General features: G+C 36.9%; 3 protein-coding genes across 5 annotated transcripts; 1 reads left to right on the forward strand and 2 right to left on the reverse strand.

Annotated features, from left to right (window-relative positions):
• Positions 1 to 1,154: 1,154 nt before the first annotated feature.
• On the reverse strand, positions 1,155 to 5,983 carry myl6 (myosin, light chain 6, alkali, smooth muscle and non-muscle). Of its 2 annotated transcripts, XM_043242164.1 has the most exons (7): positions 5,832 to 5,983; positions 5,488 to 5,515; positions 4,010 to 4,153; positions 3,435 to 3,608; positions 2,729 to 2,806; positions 2,591 to 2,626; positions 1,155 to 1,571 (listed from the first exon to the last, which is right to left on the reverse strand). In XM_043242164.1, exons 1-6 carry the CDS (start codon positions 5,832 to 5,834, stop codon positions 2,598 to 2,600), a joined length of 456 nt encoding a protein of 151 aa, XP_043098099.1. In that variant the 5' UTR covers positions 5,835 to 5,983; the 3' UTR covers positions 1,155 to 1,571; positions 2,591 to 2,597. The 2 variants fall into 2 exon arrangements, with proteins under 2 accessions (XP_043098099.1, XP_043098098.1); XM_043242163.1 differs by lacking the exon at positions 2,591 to 2,626 and having other exon boundaries at positions 5,832 to 5,982.
• Positions 5,984 to 7,442: 1,459 nt separating this feature from the next.
• On the reverse strand, positions 7,443 to 10,068 carry tsfm (Ts translation elongation factor, mitochondrial). The gene is given in 6 exon segments (XM_043242162.1): positions 7,443 to 8,297; positions 8,300 to 8,328; positions 8,814 to 9,102; positions 9,197 to 9,325; positions 9,554 to 9,706; positions 9,937 to 10,068. Coding segments are annotated over 6 exon segments (1,011 nt in total). The 5' UTR covers positions 9,985 to 10,068; the 3' UTR covers positions 7,443 to 7,934.
• A 909-nt stretch (positions 10,069 to 10,977) lies between these two features.
• On the forward strand, positions 10,978 to 14,463 carry endou (endonuclease, polyU-specific). 2 transcript variants are annotated; one of them, XM_043242160.1, is made up of 8 exons: positions 10,978 to 11,065; positions 11,446 to 11,571; positions 12,615 to 12,771; positions 12,850 to 13,049; positions 13,601 to 13,714; positions 13,796 to 13,902; positions 13,992 to 14,134; positions 14,223 to 14,463. In XM_043242160.1, the coding sequence occupies exons 1-8, from the start codon at positions 11,005 to 11,007 to the stop codon at positions 14,335 to 14,337; spliced, it is 1,023 nt and encodes a 340-aa protein (XP_043098095.1). In that variant the 5' UTR covers positions 10,978 to 11,004; the 3' UTR covers positions 14,338 to 14,463. The 2 variants fall into 2 exon arrangements, with proteins under 2 accessions (XP_043098095.1, XP_043098096.1); XM_043242161.1 differs by lacking the exon at positions 11,446 to 11,571.
• The last annotated feature ends 224 nt before the right edge of the window (positions 14,464 to 14,687 follow it).

Here is a 14,687-nt window from a genome sequence, read left to right on the forward strand (position 1 = left end):
TATGAGCTGTGTGAAGAGTTTTAAGAATATATGTCTTATCTTATATTGTCGATTAAACGAAGAGTTTAACATTTATCATGCTAGAAATTTGAAAAAAAAGGTAGTTGTACAAAAAGAAGCCCATTTTAAACTATTTTAAACTTTATATAGAGCGTAATTATCAGCAAATAATATCCAAATTAGTAAAATCATTCACTAGTTGGCAATAAAAAACATAGACCTTTTTTGCATCCAAAACATGATTTAATTTCATGAAAACACGCAGATGAAGTGAGTCACTGTTTTATTCAATTAATATTTTTCACGTCCACCTTTTGCAGCCATCACAGCAGACATCTCTGGCCTAGTGTCAGTATATTTCCTAAAAACGGATACACTGTTGTTACCCCATGCCTTCTGTAGCTCAACCCACAAATTTACTTGATGGGGTGAGGTTCGACTTCATTTTCTGCAGATGAGCAGTGTTCCAGCAGAATCCTTCCATTGCATGCAGTTCCACCAATAGCTTTATGGGTATTGTAATAACCAGTTCAATAAAAAACACTGAAACCTCTTAAATGTGCAAAGTGTCCTAATAATTTGGTCACCACTGCATATACAAAGAATGATAACTATATTAGCATCCACACCAGCACGTGATAAAGTTAGTATTATTATTAGGCTCAGGATTCTTCTAATTGGCTGTCAATGGAAAAAGGTGTAAAAACTATTTTATTATTTAAATGAAAACCCTAGGATAGTGGCAACTAATGTAAAAGAAATGCAAAATTATAAGTGAAAGTAATTTGTCTTTTAATGTGTCATGTCAGATCACGACAGATGAGAAATATTGTTAGAATCACACGGTGTTGTTATACATACCACTGAAGTGTAAACAGTCCTTTTCTTTAGGTTTTGTTTAGTGTGTCTTCTTGTCTTATAATGTAAACACAGGACCGCTAAAGCATCCAAGCAGCACCAGGTCCCCCAAGCCAACACATTCAAGCACCCTCACATACTCCTAAATTGGTATGGTCTTGTATTATGTTTACTGGAAGAGAGTTAACTATAAAAAAATGGAAATGGTTGGTGCAACAATGCCCTACAAGGCAACCCATACTCTCCCACACAAACACCCACACTCACAGCTCTGACATAAAGACAAATCAACAAAATCAAAAGATCATTCTGAATATTTATTATGATGCTCAGCAGACAATAAAGAGTGATGTCAAATGACTAACAAACATTTAGTCAATGGTTAATAAAAAAAATAAATAAAAAAAAAACTACAGTGAGAGCCAATCAAAATGCCCCTCACAGTTTAGGACGAATAGGGGCCGAATACAATAACTGATGGAATGAATGCAATGGCTGAAAGGTATTCAAGCAAACCTATGAACACCAGTGGAAGTTTTTGGAATGAATTGAGCCATAATTCTCCAGAAACATGATAAAAGGCACTTAAGGAAAAAAAAAATGTAAAAAGCTAATATGGAAATGAAGAATCACATAAATGAGGGGGCCTGACGGACAAAAATAAAAGAAACGTGTTTGAATTCTTCAACCGCTCATGACCATCCTTACGAGTTCTGTAGAAGAGAGAGAGAGAAAAAAAAAAGTAGTATAAGGCAGTGATCCAAGACAATTCGACCCAGTAGATCAGCAAATGTTGCCATGGACACTACACATTAAGTTCTAGAAATTCCAGATCCATAAACAGCCACAGATCGCACTGAAACAACAGACTGCATGTGCAGTTCAGTAACATTTCCCTGCAACGACGGGAGGTGAAATGCAGAAGCCCCGGGATGATTTGAAGGAAAAGGGGAGGAAAAAGATTGTCCAGGCCTAAAGGAAATTTGAACGAGTTAGCATACCTTATATAGGCATGGGGAGAACAGATAAATACACAAAGACAGAAAGCAGGAACAGCAATGTGACAGGACTGGAATCTAACATTAACAATACACCTCTTTACAAAGCCTCCTAAGGTAACAATTTTATACAATTTGATTATGATTATGACTCACAAGCTTGGAATCTGATTTAATAACAGTCTTGACTAAATTCAATTTGCTGTTTTATTGATATCTTTCCACAGCAGATGATATGTTCACACGTCAAATAAAAACATAGACTAAAAGATTGGTTCCCAAAATGAGAAATTGACTAAAATCGAGAAAACCATCATACCATCTGCTTCCATATATTCTGTCGCCGCATACACACCGGCAGCAGAAACTTGACAATCACATTTAAAAACAGAAATTAATTACCACTCACATAAACTACCAAAATCTGTGTACAGCGCATATTAAGTGGACTGATAACCGTTTCTTGCTGTAATGTGTGTGTGGCCTATTAGAACTAATGCAAGCAAAAGCGATCGGAATATACAATATTGAAGATAAAGGGCTATGGGGGTTTTTTGGGGGAAGTTGGCATCAGGGTGACCAGCAAATTTAGCATCATCATGGCAACAGAAGGAGTCAGGAGACGCCTATGCACATGCAGAAATGCTACATGCTACGCTACAGCCAGGGGACGCATTAGAGAGGGAGCTGCAGGAGACAAGAATGAGTAAAAACAAACTGAGGACCATTCGTACCCTCTCCTCAACCAGCCATAATGTGGCGAACAAATGCTGTCGGAAGGAAAGGCAAATGGATTAAATATGGGGTTCAAATCTTCTACTGTAGTCTTGATGTTCAGAGAAGGAAAGAAGACCCATATGAGATTGCTGTACCTTCATAATTGATGCAGCCATTAGCGTCCTCATGTCCCGCCAAAAGTGTCTCCACTTCTTCCTCTGTCATCTTCTCACCTATCATAAAACATGGGCAAGATGCATAAAATTCTACAAAAGAAAACAACTGCAAGAATTACAGTAATACACCAATTTGATGAGTTGACTAACATACAGTACATATACATACAATTTACTTCATAATTTTAACTCTAGTGTGTTATTCAGTACTTTTTAAAAGAATATATTTTACATTACTACTTTGCAACTTCATCATTACAAACGTTTCAACAGAAATTACATAATATTTAGTTTATTTAGAACCACACTTTTACCATGTTTAAAGACAACAGAAGCAATAATACATTACGTTTGTCGAATAAAGCACACTAAAGTTCAGCTAATTGCACTTTACATAAATTTAAACTATAATACTTTTTCCATTTATAGTTTACAGTTACAAGTGTCTAAAAACATTACATTCAGTTTGTATTTGAGCAAATTCATTTAAAGCGTATCATTTCCATAATGATTACTCTTCATAAAAGTATGCTAAAGCAGCTTTACAAAGACGAGTATTTTGAGTTAAAGGTAACAAAAGCAGAAAACGACATCCTAAGATGCTTCCAGAGTAGAAGAAAACTAATCGAAAGACAATATTGTACTCCACTGTAATGTCATTCTAAAAGAGACGGTGACTCTTTACCCAGTGTAGTGAGGACATGTCGAAGCTCAGCGCCCATCACTGTTCCATTTCCCTCTTTGTCAAACACCCGCAGCCCCTCCACGAAGTCCTCAAAGGATCCCTGATCCTTGTTCTTAGCGATGGCCTGCAGCATGGGCAGAAACTGCTCGAAGTCCAGCATTTTCATGTTCATATCTGAGAGAAAGGACATAAAAAAAAAAAAATCACTACTTCTATTCAAATCAACATCTCATCCCACCGAGAGCTGAGAAAGAAAATAAATAAATTTACAATTACAGGTGTGGAAAATCAAGCCACATTTAGATTAAATCAATGGGACTTTTTGAAGTGGGTCTGAGTGCATAGACTGATTAAATGAGAAAAATAGCTTTTGTCTGACAGAATGTAAACAAGTATAGCTTACAACGTGAGGGTGAATACTATTTTTTTGAGCGCGCTGTCCCTTTAAATTAATAGAAATAAGCTTTCAAAAATTGCAACTCAAAATTATTTCCTGTTTGCTAGAGATGCACATTTTAGCAAATAATACAGGACAATGACATGCTTGATACATAACAACAAAAGAAAGGGCTGACCTTCATTACTGGGGTTGCCCAGGACTTTGAGGACCTCAGCATTGACAGGGTTTTGCCCCAGAGCACGCATCACATCCCCACACTGATTGTACATGATCTTCCCATCTCCCGTTCGGTCAAACAGAAGGAAGGCCTCCTTAAACTCTGTGAGTGAGAGAATGAGAGCAAGGAAATACTTTAGCCAGGTTATTTGACTAATTATGTATAGATATGTGGACTGAAAATGAGTAAAACTTATGTGATTTATTCTAAAGCAACAAGCGTAATTTGATCTAAAATCATTAGGCTTCTTGATCTTGCTTGAGGCTTTAGAGATCACTATCATAGTCCTTGGCAGAGCAGCTTACAGGAATCTAACGCTTCCCGGGCCGCCCTGAGTCAAACTTCACACACACACATACTCACTGAGATTAACCATATATGGGCAGAGGAGAGGACAACACTACACTAACAGGAATATTAGTTGTGTCCCAAATTTCTCACCATGTACTTTACTGTCTAATGTGAGTTTTTTCATAAACAAGGAGAAACACTATATAACAGACGTTAAAAGAATAAAAAGTACAAATCATGTACAAATAATTGAGTTAAAAATGTAATTGATAATCTTTGCTGTCGTTGCTTTTTTATTAGCTTGATAAAATTCAAACCCACAGGAGTGATAAATCTGATATTACTTGTCATGAGAAATTATGCCAAAACACTACTTCTTAAATCTATTAGTAGATTTGAAAACACAAAAAATTTAATAAAAGCACAATATGACTGATCTATTTAATAAATGCATGTTACTGATCTTATTGTGGACATAAAAGATAGTTTCACAGCAGCTTACAAATAGGTTGGGTGAATGTTTTAATCGCTCACTCATAACACAAAAAAATAAATGTGATGTAAAGATATAAGATATATTTCTACCACGTACTGGTAGAAATATGGAAAATAATTTTTATTATATCTATTAGCACAACATTGTAACATGCAAAGAGGTCAGTGAAGTGATTTAAAAGATTCGAGTCAGTGAACTGAATCAAATCCGCAGCATTGTTCTGTCTGTGATCACTAAAGAAGCTCGTAATACGACGCCACTTTCAAAACAAATGTAAAAACGCCATATTCTACTACGGCTTTCTTGAATTCCTGAGGTATGTCCGCGTCTCTATCTACACATTCCACTGCAACAGCTTCCGGTGTTTTCAAACGCGACGCATCTGGAAACCGCCTGCACTTAAACCTCAGCACCAGCACCACAAACAGACACATAAATGAAGCCTCCTGTCTATTTTTATGCGTTACATTTGGACATTATGTACAGCACTGCAGGCTCACCATACAGTGCGTGTTCTTCTGAGAACTAAGCGTTAACTGCACATCTGTCAGCCAGTGCGACCGATGCGCGGGCCTACGTTTATTTAGCGTCAACAAAAACGCAAATTCATAGCACTATTACGTTTAAATAGTCCACATTTATTACTCACCACAAATCTGATCCTCAGTGAAGTCAGACTGTCCGTGCCAGGATAATGAAGGCGATAGGGAAGATCAGCGTTAAAAAAAGAAGAAGACGCATTTGTGTGATATTTCAATTACGCACACTAAGCTTATCCTACAAAATTAAACACTCAGTGCAAACTCAGCACATTGTGATATTGAATGCATGAATTAACGGACTAACATCAGCGCTTGGTGGCTTAAATAAGATGATTGAGGCATCAATGTTATGTCTAGCGGTTACATCGGTAAACCTATCGTGTGTACGACTAATAGGCAATACCTGCATCGTAGTGAAAAGGCGAGAGGCTGGTTAAGACAATGCGCTTACCATGACTGCAGTGTTTGAGGATGGGGCTTCGGCGCGAGCGCTGCGTGAAGTACAGTATGGGCGAACACTCTCCGCTACACCGCTAGATTCACGATGACGTCATGTCAACTCTATTCAAGCCGAATCGGCCAATCGAATTGTGCGGGCGCTGGTTTCCCTCTCCTGTCATTGCCCCTGTGTCAGGATTACGTGCGCAATAGAAAAAAAACCGCTGAATACCGTAATGAAGGTTTCCCAAGCGCATGCAGGAGATGGTAAAATTGGACGCGATCATTTACGCGCCGCAGGTAAGCGAATTATATTGCGTTCAGCTAAGACATTTAATCAGTTCTTACTGTTCTTTGGAATTCAACCTATGACGCTGGTATTAAAGTTTGAGCTGCAGATTATTTGAATCGAAATTAAAATTAAAATAAATTATTATCCTGCATAATTATTCGAAATAAAATTAAACCCACGATATAAGATGATATAAGTGTGTTTATTAAATAAAAAAAACTGCCATTTAATTAATGAAAGGAGGTGGGCAGTGAAACGGATTTTTAACCATTGTTTTAGTGTAAATACAATTTAATAATCTAATCTAAAGAACTGTCTTCCACTATTTAAAAAAAAAACCTTGTGCATGGAAAGGTTCCATGGATGTTAAATGTTTAGGAATATAGATGCCAATTAAGAACCTTCATTTGTGTGAGAGAAAGGGGTTTACCTGACAAAAAAAAAAAAGAGGTGACCCACATAAAGATATTTAAAACATTAAATAATTTATATATATATATATATATATATATATATATATATATATATATATATATATATATATATATATATATATATAGGTTAATAATTTAGAAATAAAAAGCACATTTTTATTGAAATATCTTTCTAATATAATTTTTTAAACAGAATTATTAGTAATATGCACATTACATTGTGCACTCCATTAGATGGCAGTAAAGTTTTAGTCAGGACAGGTATAAGCACATCTAGAGGATAAGAACTGTTTTAAATGCTGATATTGCTATTTACCTCCTTTAATGTTTTTATGCTCATGCCATGCTTTGCTCTAAAAATGCTTGCACTTGCAATACTTTGTTAGGATGAATAAGCAACAATTGTGAAAGTTAAGTTTCTGAGTTTGATGCTTTGTAATCAACCACAGATGTTAACAGGAGGATACACACACAGGAGTGTGTTGCAACATCCGTCTTACCCAGTTACACAACAAAAATAAATAGTCCGAGCAGTATACCTGTCTTCAGATCCTGTCTGCATTAAACATAAAGGACACCTGATATACCCTGTCTAAGGATGCTCAACAACATCTCCAATATTGCGGTTCAGAATTTGATTATAGAACTCATAGCTTAGCTGATTTCAGGTTTTATTTTTGCATTAACTGCTTTGTATTTAACTTTACAATTTGACTAACTTACCTTACCTCAATAATCCTAGGGTTGACAGTGAAAGTTAAAATGAGATAAAGAATAAACAGAAAAATCTCGGCAGGTATCAGTAAAGCACTTGATGAGACGCTTGCTGTGGTTAGATGCGAAACTAAACTTTGGTATTTGCTAAAATCAAAACCTAAGACAAACTATGACATCCGTATTTCAGATTGCAAAATGTTTATTTTTTGTGATGGCACAAAACAAACATAATATCTCAGATTCATTCATCTGAGGATATTTTTTTTGTAGCAGTAACATGTCAGCAGTCTATTAGACCACTTTACAATTTATTTTCTTAATTCAATTCATGAATAAGCTAGAATTTTGGTTGAGGGGTACAGGCAGAGATATCATGGATATGATCTTATCCTGTTTTGGTTAAAATGGCCCAAAAGTTTGTACTGAAAATAGATTTTCAACAAAGGTAGTGGTTCTCAAACCTGTCCTGAGGACCCCCAACCAGATATTTTGTGTCTCTCTCATAGGCCACATCCAGTTCAGGTCTTGCAGATTCTACCAATGAGCTGAAGAGTTGAATCAGGGGTGTTAAACGAGGGAGGCATACAAAATATGGTGTGGTTGGGGGTCCCCGGGACAGGTCTGAGAACCACTGCTTTAAGGAGACATTTTTTCTCATTCGAAACAGAACTGTTCACTCCTCCTGACTGGTGCTCTCTCCACACTGGAAGCGTATGAAGTCTAGCACACGTGCGTTCTGTAGAGTCAGGAACTGTCCCACAGTATATTTAGGATCTAGGAGGAAGGTCTGGGGCAAAAGTCTTGTCTCAGCTTCACCACATGGTGTATCGTCCATGTTGCCAAGAGAAACGGGTGCTTCACCCACTATATGTTGCCCCAACTTCCTTCCCAGAGTGTCTGTCCCATCCTTTGGTCCACCTTGAAACACAACTAGCGATCCATAGCGCCCCATCTCAAAGCCAACCTGCTCGGTAACTGCCCCATGAATGTATGAGCCGATGTACCAATCAGAGGGCACAGCAAGTGAGACGACCCGCCCCGCACGCCAATGTTCTCACCTAACCGCCCTGAAGAGCAAAAAAACAGAACACTGAAGTGAGAACTGAGATGAGAATGAGTAAAATTATTTTTATTGCTATAATTAATTATTAGGAGTTAGACAATAGACAGGGCGTGTTAAAAATGCTTACACCTGTAATTCATGTTATGAAGACATAACCTCATGATTCAGATATAATCATATCATGTAATTATATAATTTTTGTACAATACAATTTTGTTTGGGGTCAGTAAGATGCTTCCCTATGCATACCTAGGCTGCATTTATATGATTTAAAAATCTGTAAAATAGTATTAAAATCTAAATTAAATTTAATGCATCTTTACAGAATAATATTTTATTTGAAGAAATTGCTTTTAAGAAAAATACTGGCCCTCAACTTCTGATTGTTGCTGTGCACTTATTTAATCAAGGTTTATTCACTTTAAGTAGATAAACCTGGTTTTATAAAAGTTATGCAAAAGTAAACGTGGGAGGCAAACTCACACTCACCTACAGTCAAGGCCACCTGATCTGCCAGTGAGGATCCCTCAGGAACATCGAGCTTATTAATATCCTCAGAAGACAGCACACTCTGAATCAGAGAACAGATCAGCAGACTCAGTTCACAGAAGGTGTGGAGGAAATGCACATTTCTGAAAATGCCAATGAAGGGCATGTACCTTCATATACCCTGTTTTTGTTTTTTGCTGCTGTTATGAGCCATTACAGACAAAGCAACATCCTTCACCAACTGCTGGAATTTCTCATTCCTCGCCACAAAATCTGTCTCACAGTTCACCTAAAAAGAAAAACGTGCATTTAAGTTAAGTCACACCGGATCACCGTGTTGCCCAAATTACACACAGTGCGGTAAGACTGACAAGTTAACAAACCTCAACCATGACCGCTGCATTGTCGCCCATAAGGAGACCAATCAGCCCTTCCTTAACTTTTCGACCTTCCAGTTTATTCGCTTTACTCCAGCCCTCTTTTTTGGCTTGTTCGTGCAGCCAGGTTTCTGCCTACAAACACCATATTTTACAAATCATAATTAGCTCATACTTACCACTCCTGGTTTGTGCATGGACACCCTTACTTTATACATCAATCAAAATTACATAATTATATACACACAAACACACAGATACATATATGCACACATATAAACTTTTGGGATTAAATTCAAGTAGTAAAATATCCCTCTTGCATAATCTCTCTTCCTCTATTCTTTAAAAAAAACTGTTCCGCACCTCTGTAATGTCATTGTTGGATTTCTCCAGGGCCTTTTTGCAGTTGATAAAGGTGTAGCCCGTAGATTTACGTAATTTGAGGAGAAGTGCTTTATCTGCTGCTAAACTCGGGCAGCTGGTGTAGAGAGACTGAACGTGCTGAGTGAGACATCCCTGTGAACAACACATTAAAAATGACACGTTATAACACCACACAGCCGTATGGAAACAGATATACAAATGCTGTCATCTGTTATTTAAAACACGCCTTTATTTTAATAACAAGCCAAATCTTTCATATCGAAGCAGAGTGTCATGCAGAGAGCGTCATAACTTCTGACGCATCTAGTTAAACACATGAAAGAGGCTATAGTGCGACATATAACAAATGAGACAAAGCCCACCTTGACTACTTCTGTCCTGACAGCTCGAAATAAAGAGTATAAAGACATTTCTATATCTTCCTCAGGACTAACGCTAGACTCCTTACATCAGTAACTGGAATGTCATTGAAGCACGTTTTCTACAGAGAGAGGGGAAAGGTCGAACAGAAGACAACTCAAGAGTCGCGTACTGCGCCATCTACTGGATAGGAGTTCACACCAACGCTCACTCAAGAACAGAATGAACTTTTTAAATAAAAAAATAAAATAGCAATGCCGAACGAAACCGGGGACTGTTTCTTAAAACTAAGACTAACTGAAATAGGCCTGACCTACCAAATAGGTCAGGCCTATTTCAGTTAGTCTTAGTTAGTCTATTTGGTAAACTTGAGATAATCTGTACATAATAATGTAGCAATGGAAATGTTAAATTATAAACCACATTTAAATACAACTTGAATGATTCAGTGAGATGTACAATATGGAGAAAATCAGCTCTACAATTAAAAAGAACATGCGACAGCTCTGCACCAACACAGAGATTGAAAAAAAAAAGAGTTTTATGCTTTTGCAATCTTTGACAAGAGAACAGTGCAGTGTGAAAGCCACCACCTGCTCTTTCTGAATGTTTGCTCATTTTATGGAACACTTTCTTGCCAAGAAGACATTCTTGGCAAATGGATCAGATCTAAGATCATCTATTCTATATAAATGCTATATTCATCTTTTTCACCAGATGTTTGCCATTTCTGGAACCTGAGAACGAGAACTGTTCTCAAAGATTTTGGACCAGCTGATGGAAAAAGAAGAAAAGAGATTAATTCATTTTATTTAATTTCATTTTGGGATTACAAACTTCCTTTTTGTAATCATTTCACCACTCCCAAAATTGTCATTTTGCTCATTGCAACGCAGCAAAACATTCGAACTGAGTCACCTAGGGCTGTATTATTAATTATTAGTAGTTATTATCACAACAGAATGTGTTGATGCATGGGAGGAGTTCCTTAAGCTTTATTGATCTGAGATGGTATAAAAACTGAACTGAGTCTTAATCCGTAGTTTGTGCGTCTGGATCGTCTGAAGTTCATGATGAAGATCTCCCTCATCCTCTTTCTCACCATCACCCTGATCTCTCAGGGCCACACTGGTAAGTTAATACCTTCATGTTTCCATCCTGACTGTTCGTTCACAAGTTAAACAAAATCTATTAATGTACAGCATAGTTATAATCCTAATGCAAAGAGTGTTGCTTCCCTCTCCTTGCCAGATTCTCTGGATCGTGATACTGAATTTCACACTGACTTTTTCCTACTGTATGCATTTTTCTTTTCATGATTTATACCAAAATCTCTGTAATCAAATCCTGTGCCTTATGTCTAAAAGTTTTTTTTTTTTTTTACTGATTGAGCTCTGCTAGTAAAAAAAACTCAATAGTTTACTGACATTCCTGTGGGTGGTAGATCTTTTCTTTCACATAAAATGAAGCTTTAGCAGTCGGCATTACAAATATATCGTACTTCCTTCAAGGCTCACTCTCATGTAAAGGAAGATGTGGAGAGCCCTATGATTCTTCAAACGACTGCCACTGCGATTCACATTGCCAGCAGCACGAGGACTGCTGCAATGACTTTAAAAATCAGTGTGGTCGTCGAGGTGAGCTTCAACATCCGTGATTCAGTAAAATAAAATCATTCTCATAAAAAGGTACAAAGGTACCGGTGGCAACAGTATAAAGGCAAAAAGATACATCTTTGTACCTTTTCTGAGAGCGTATAGGTTTAGGGGGGAGGAAAGCAGCTGATCTGGTTTTGCATGTTAAAGCTGTAAAAGTAATTTTGCTGTTAAGTATAGCCGGGCTGAAGTTTGTAGTTTAACAAATGTAGTTTATACTCCTTGTCTGCGTGCAATTAGACAAAAGGCACAAACGAATAATGAATCAGAAGAATCATATACACTAATGAATCATTCAAAGTAATTCTAAGCAAACACAGGTTTTGTTCATCTCTTAAATACATCAGTGCTCAAGGTCTGTCGAGTCACGTGGAGCTAATCAGCGTTTTATACCAGGCATAAAAATACGAGAAACTTAGCTTTAAATATTAGAGGGATTATCTAGTTACTCATTGACCCTTTGAGTCCTGTTTATTTAGGACACCAAAAGTGGCATGAAACTCAGCTGTGTCTACTTCTATAGTTTCACACACTTTTATTAGAAAATGCTTAACACCATATTTCCTACTTTGTAATTCAGCTTAGCTATCTGTATGAAGAATGCTTACAATACTATTTAGACAAATGGAACTGTTATGTATTTATTTATTTTCCTAAAATATATTTTTTTATTGCTATTATTTTACATTACTTTTAGTCTACAAAAGCTACTACAGGTAAGATAAATCTGATGTAAGTTGCACCCAGGATTGTGTCACGCAAACGTGTAAAAAAAAAAAACAATAACAAATTAGATTTACAGTTATGAATACTGAATACTGAACGTTCAGACATTTCACTAATAATTAACATTGTTTTCTGCACTACAGATTTCCAATTTTGGATATTGAATGCTGAAATGTGAAACTATAATTGCAGTAATTGTGTCGGTTTTTCCTCATCCTTCAATGACAGTGGTTTTGTCATTTGCTCAGGTTTTGTCAGGTTTACTAACATTTTCTTCATTCATTTCCCATTTTCCCAAGCATTAGCCAGTGTCTCTGACGCTGAGATCAAATCTCTGTCTGAGACGCTGTACAAGTTAGACCATAACAGGGCCACAGCCTCAGAGCTGGTCATTGATCCTCAGACACTGATCTCTTCATCTGAGACCAGCTCAAGGGATGACCACTCATCTCACCCGTAAGACACAAACTGCACACACAGATATCTACATACATACATGTTATTATGTATTCTAATGCACTTGTTCTCTCTTAGATTGTTCAAGCAAGTGAGTAGTACTTTGCTCTCCAAGCCCACATATAAAGCTCTGTTGAATCTGCTGGACAACTATAAAAGGATGACCGGGGAAGTGGAGGATGTGCCCTCACAGGAAGAGCAGGAGCAGGACACTTTCCTCCAGCAGGCCATGAACACCGATGTGGGCAAGGAGCTTTATAATTTCCTTCACTCCAAAGGTATACATGACACAAAAACTCTTTGTTTCGGCCCCTTTGTATTTAGGTGACTTCAAAATATTGAGATTTTATCAAGATTTATTAAATATTATTTTAAAATTCTACATTACCATTTAAAGCATTGGGGTCAGTATAATTTTATACATTTTATCTAGCAATTATTTTGCTTAAAAGAAACAGTAAAGACATTTATTAGTTTTATAGATTAGTTTTAAATACATTATTTCAACATTACGTATAATAACTATTAAGTAATGTCTAAAAATCTGTTTGCCACCACAGGAATGAATTATATTTTAGAATGTATTTAAATAGTAATAACAAATTGTAATAACATTCCATAGTGTTACTGTTTTTACTGTAAAAATTATCCATGGTATTTAAAAAAAAATGGTACTGTACATTTACGTTTTATATTAAGTATTATTATTTTACAAAGATTCTAAACTGTTTAATGGCTACTATTATTATGTGGTGCAAAATGATAGTCACTAAAACGATTAAAACAATAGATTTATGCGAAATATCTGACTTTTACGCTTTTTTTCCAGGTATATACTCATCACAGAGCGAGTTTATCCAGGATCTGAAGATGATGTGGTTTGGTCTTTACTCTCGATCTAGCGGCAAACTGGACTCCAGCGGGTTTGAGCACATCTTTGCAGGTCAGTCTGCGTGCGAGCACATGTGATTGGCTGTCAAGCTGATTTTAATCTCTCTTTGGCTGACATGTAATACGTCAACAGGGGAAATTAAGGGTGGAAAGGTATCTGGTTTCCACAACTGGCTGCAGTTTTATCTAAATGAGAAACAGGGACTCCTGAATTACTACAGCCATAGTTTTAATGGCCCTGTGAGTACTACTGAGCGCGTCAATCAAAACAACATGCATTTTAAAAGTCTGCATGTCTACTTGTATTACACATTTCTCCTCTCTCCCAGTGGACCTCCTATCCCGATGTATTGGGAATGCAGTTTGAATGGGATGGCTATTTCAAAGAGGTTGGTTCTGCCTTTATTGGCTCTAGTCCTGAGTTTGACCTGGCTATCTACAGTCTCTGCTACATCACTCGCCCTGGCAAGAAGTAAGTTGACAGTTTTTGTTGTCGGCCTACGCACATATATTTGGTTTATATGAGTAAATGAAATGCATGTACTCATCTGTATTCTCAGGTGTTATGTGAGTCTGGGGGGACAGACTCTGGGCATTCAGACCTATACGTGGGACAACAGCAGCTATGGGGATGGAAAGAAGTACATTGCCTCGGCTTACCCTGCCACACCATGATTTCCTCTCACCTGAATATCAGTATCAACAGACTCACAACCAAAACAACTCATATGTAATCTTGTAATTCTTCTCTTGGTTGTTCGAGGTTGTTGTTGAACCAAATAAAACAACAATAGAAAAATGCTCTTCCTGTCTGTATTTTTACTAATGCGTGTAATAATATTCTTTCACACTCTCACTAGCTACAACTGTTAAAAGTGTAAAATCTATTAGTCTGTTATTAAACAAACTAGCAGATCAAGGTTTTTCACATTTTTAAGTTTGATTTAGAACTGTTATACAATAATTAGTATAACAGGACAGAATCACATTCTGTAATTATACTAGATAAATGAAAAAAACGACAA

Source organism: Puntigrus tetrazona, chromosome 6, assembly GCF_018831695.1.
Source record: "Puntigrus tetrazona isolate hp1 chromosome 6, ASM1883169v1, whole genome shotgun sequence".
Lineage (NCBI taxonomy): Eukaryota > Metazoa > Chordata > Actinopteri > Cypriniformes > Cyprinidae > Puntigrus > Puntigrus tetrazona.

Coding starts and splice junctions, on each gene's coding strand:
- endou (XM_043242160.1), top strand. CDS start 11,005: ATGATGAAGATCTCCCTCATCCTCTTTCTCACCATCACCCTGATCTCT. Junction 11,572..12,614: donor AAATCAGTGTGGTCGTCGAG/GTGAGCTTCAAC, acceptor CATTTTCCCAAG/CATTAGCCAGTGTCTCTGAC. Junction 13,050..13,600: donor TAATTTCCTTCACTCCAAAG/GTATACATGACA, acceptor CTTTTTTTCCAG/GTATATACTCATCACAGAGC.
- myl6 (XM_043242164.1), bottom strand. Junction 4,154..5,487: donor CACTGAGGATCAGATTTGTG/GTGAGTAATAAA, acceptor TCTCACTCACAG/AGTTTAAGGAGGCCTTCCTT. Junction 2,627..2,728: donor TGGCTGCATCAATTATGAAG/GTACAGCAATCT, acceptor TCCTTCCGACAG/CATTTGTTCGCCACATTATG.